At 41.1% G+C, this 1,948-nt stretch overlaps 1 protein-coding gene across 1 annotated transcript; it reads right to left on the reverse strand.

Annotated features, from left to right (window-relative positions):
* Positions 1-798: 798 nt before the first annotated feature.
* Positions 799-1,581, reverse strand: LOC147623436 (polyphenol oxidase latent form, chloroplastic-like). Its single transcript, XM_086821873.1, has one exon. The coding sequence runs from the start codon at positions 1,498-1,500 to the stop codon at positions 1,018-1,020; it is 483 nt and encodes a 160-aa protein (XP_086677999.1). The 5' UTR covers positions 1,501-1,581; the 3' UTR covers positions 799-1,017.
* Between the last annotated feature and the right edge of the window lie 367 nt (positions 1,582-1,948).

The following is a 1,948-nucleotide window of genomic DNA, read 5'->3' on the forward strand; positions in this document are numbered from 1 at the left end:
ATTGATTCACATGCACATACATTCACATACATAATGTATGTATATATGTAGGCAAAATATTCTGTTACGTGTCCATACATTTTCTAAATGTACAAGGTTATGAATATTTTAGTTGGATCTATTAATTTATCATAGTCACATAATAACCAATCAAAGACTATAAGTTATAAATTATTATTTATGAGTAAGTAAGTCACACACACACACAAATATGTGTGTATGCACATGTACACCCACGGACATGCGTGTTACCCATGCTTTTGCCTTGTTTCTCAAGAACCAAAACCACATAACTAATAAGCTACTTGTTTTAGGCTTGCCTTTCAAAGATATCTCTATCTTGGCTATAATGAAAATAATGTAAGAAAAGTCACAAGATTATTCTTTATTTTTGAACAATTCACATAGTTCTTTTACTAATATTTGCTAGAAAATGCAAATAAGACAAGATAAACAACGACTTTACTTTTGTCTCAAGGTGAAACCCTTTGTGAAATAATGCCAAAAACATTCTTCAAAACACAAGTAGTACATTTTGTACCAAATGATGATTCTAGCAATCTAATTTTCACAATTTTGAATTAGGGAGCAGAGGTAATGGAAAGGGTAGCTTAAAAAAGAGTTTTAATGCATAAAGCACTAATTCATATGTATAAACTAAGCACCAACATGGCAATGACAAACGCATGTGTAAACCACAAGATCATTGAAATGCATTAAAAGGCTCAAAACATGGAAAGTTGTGTGACGACCCTAAGACAACACACCTTTGAGAAAGGCTACAATTACATCAAGAGGGGAAGATAAGCATTGCATGTGTAAATTACTAGTGCAGTGTAAAATTTACAGTTAGAGTTATACATTTAATCGTAAGATAATGCCACTGAGTGGCTCCTTGTCTAAGTTGGAACCCTAGCATCTTTAATAATATATAGGTCACTCACAAGAGTGTGTGTAAGATAAGGTCACATGTGTGCAAAAAGTGGCATTTACACAGATACATGAAACTAGTTAACTCTATTCATATTCGAGTTTAATGGATTGAATGGAGATGGGGGTACCTGGCGGGACTGTGGTGGGCACGATAGTGAGGGTGAAGCTCTCCTCCAGTTCTATGCCCAAGTCACGGAGGACGTCTCCGATCCCCAAGCGATGGTTGGACGACCGCTTCTTCGTGGTGTCTTCTTCTTCTTGGGCGGCGCGCGGGCGGATGGGATGGATAAGAAAAGAGCCTGCAAACTCACACGCGTCACAGCTTCCGCACGCATCACAGCTGGTGTGCTCCTTGTGTGCGCAGAAGAGCTCCATCTTCACTTTGGCATGTGGTGCGGCCACCTCCACCCCTTCCAGCACCAAGATCTCCTCCTCGTACTCCTCCGCCTTCACTATTTTGGGCCTCTTCACACCAATCCTCGTCACGCCCTCCACCTCCACGTTCCTCACCTCCATGTCGCTCTGTTGGGAGGATGAAGACCCTGCAGCATCACCATCACTTGCCATCGCTCCTCTTCGCTTATTATTAGCCTATTTCTTAAGCAACGCAAACCCGCACACTTTGCTCAGTGCTTTGACCTTTGGGTTCATTGTATACATATATATATATATATATATTATGTGTAAAGATATACTTTTGACTAGGTATTTTATTTAAACATCAACTAAGGGTTAAATGCCACAAGTTTTATACACACACAAGAGACACACTGTGAGTCTCTTGCCCTCGGGCATGTAGTCGAGCTGGTAGAGCAGTCGGGTCTCATGATGGGGACCCGAGCTCGATGCTTGTAAGCTACTTGACGAGGACTACTTGTGCACGTCGACGGATTACAAGTAATCGAGCTAGTTCAGCCATGTCAACTAGCCAATTGGTGCCAAATTCATTGTGTGTGCGTGTGCGTGCGTGCACGCACACGCGCGCGCGTGTGTGTGTGTGTTATATGTCTGTATA

Source organism: Cibotium barometz, chromosome 27 (genome assembly GCF_041138505.1).
Source record: "Cibotium barometz isolate CiBa-2024 chromosome 27, ASM4113850v1, whole genome shotgun sequence".
Taxonomy (NCBI): Eukaryota; Viridiplantae; Streptophyta; class Polypodiopsida; order Cyatheales; family Cibotiaceae; genus Cibotium; species Cibotium barometz.

Bases quoted from the DNA above. Each gene is read 5' to 3' on its own strand.
- LOC147623436 (XM_086821873.1), bottom strand. From the start codon at position 1,500: ATGGCAAGTGATGGTGATGCTGCAGGGTCTTCATCCTCCCAACAGAGC.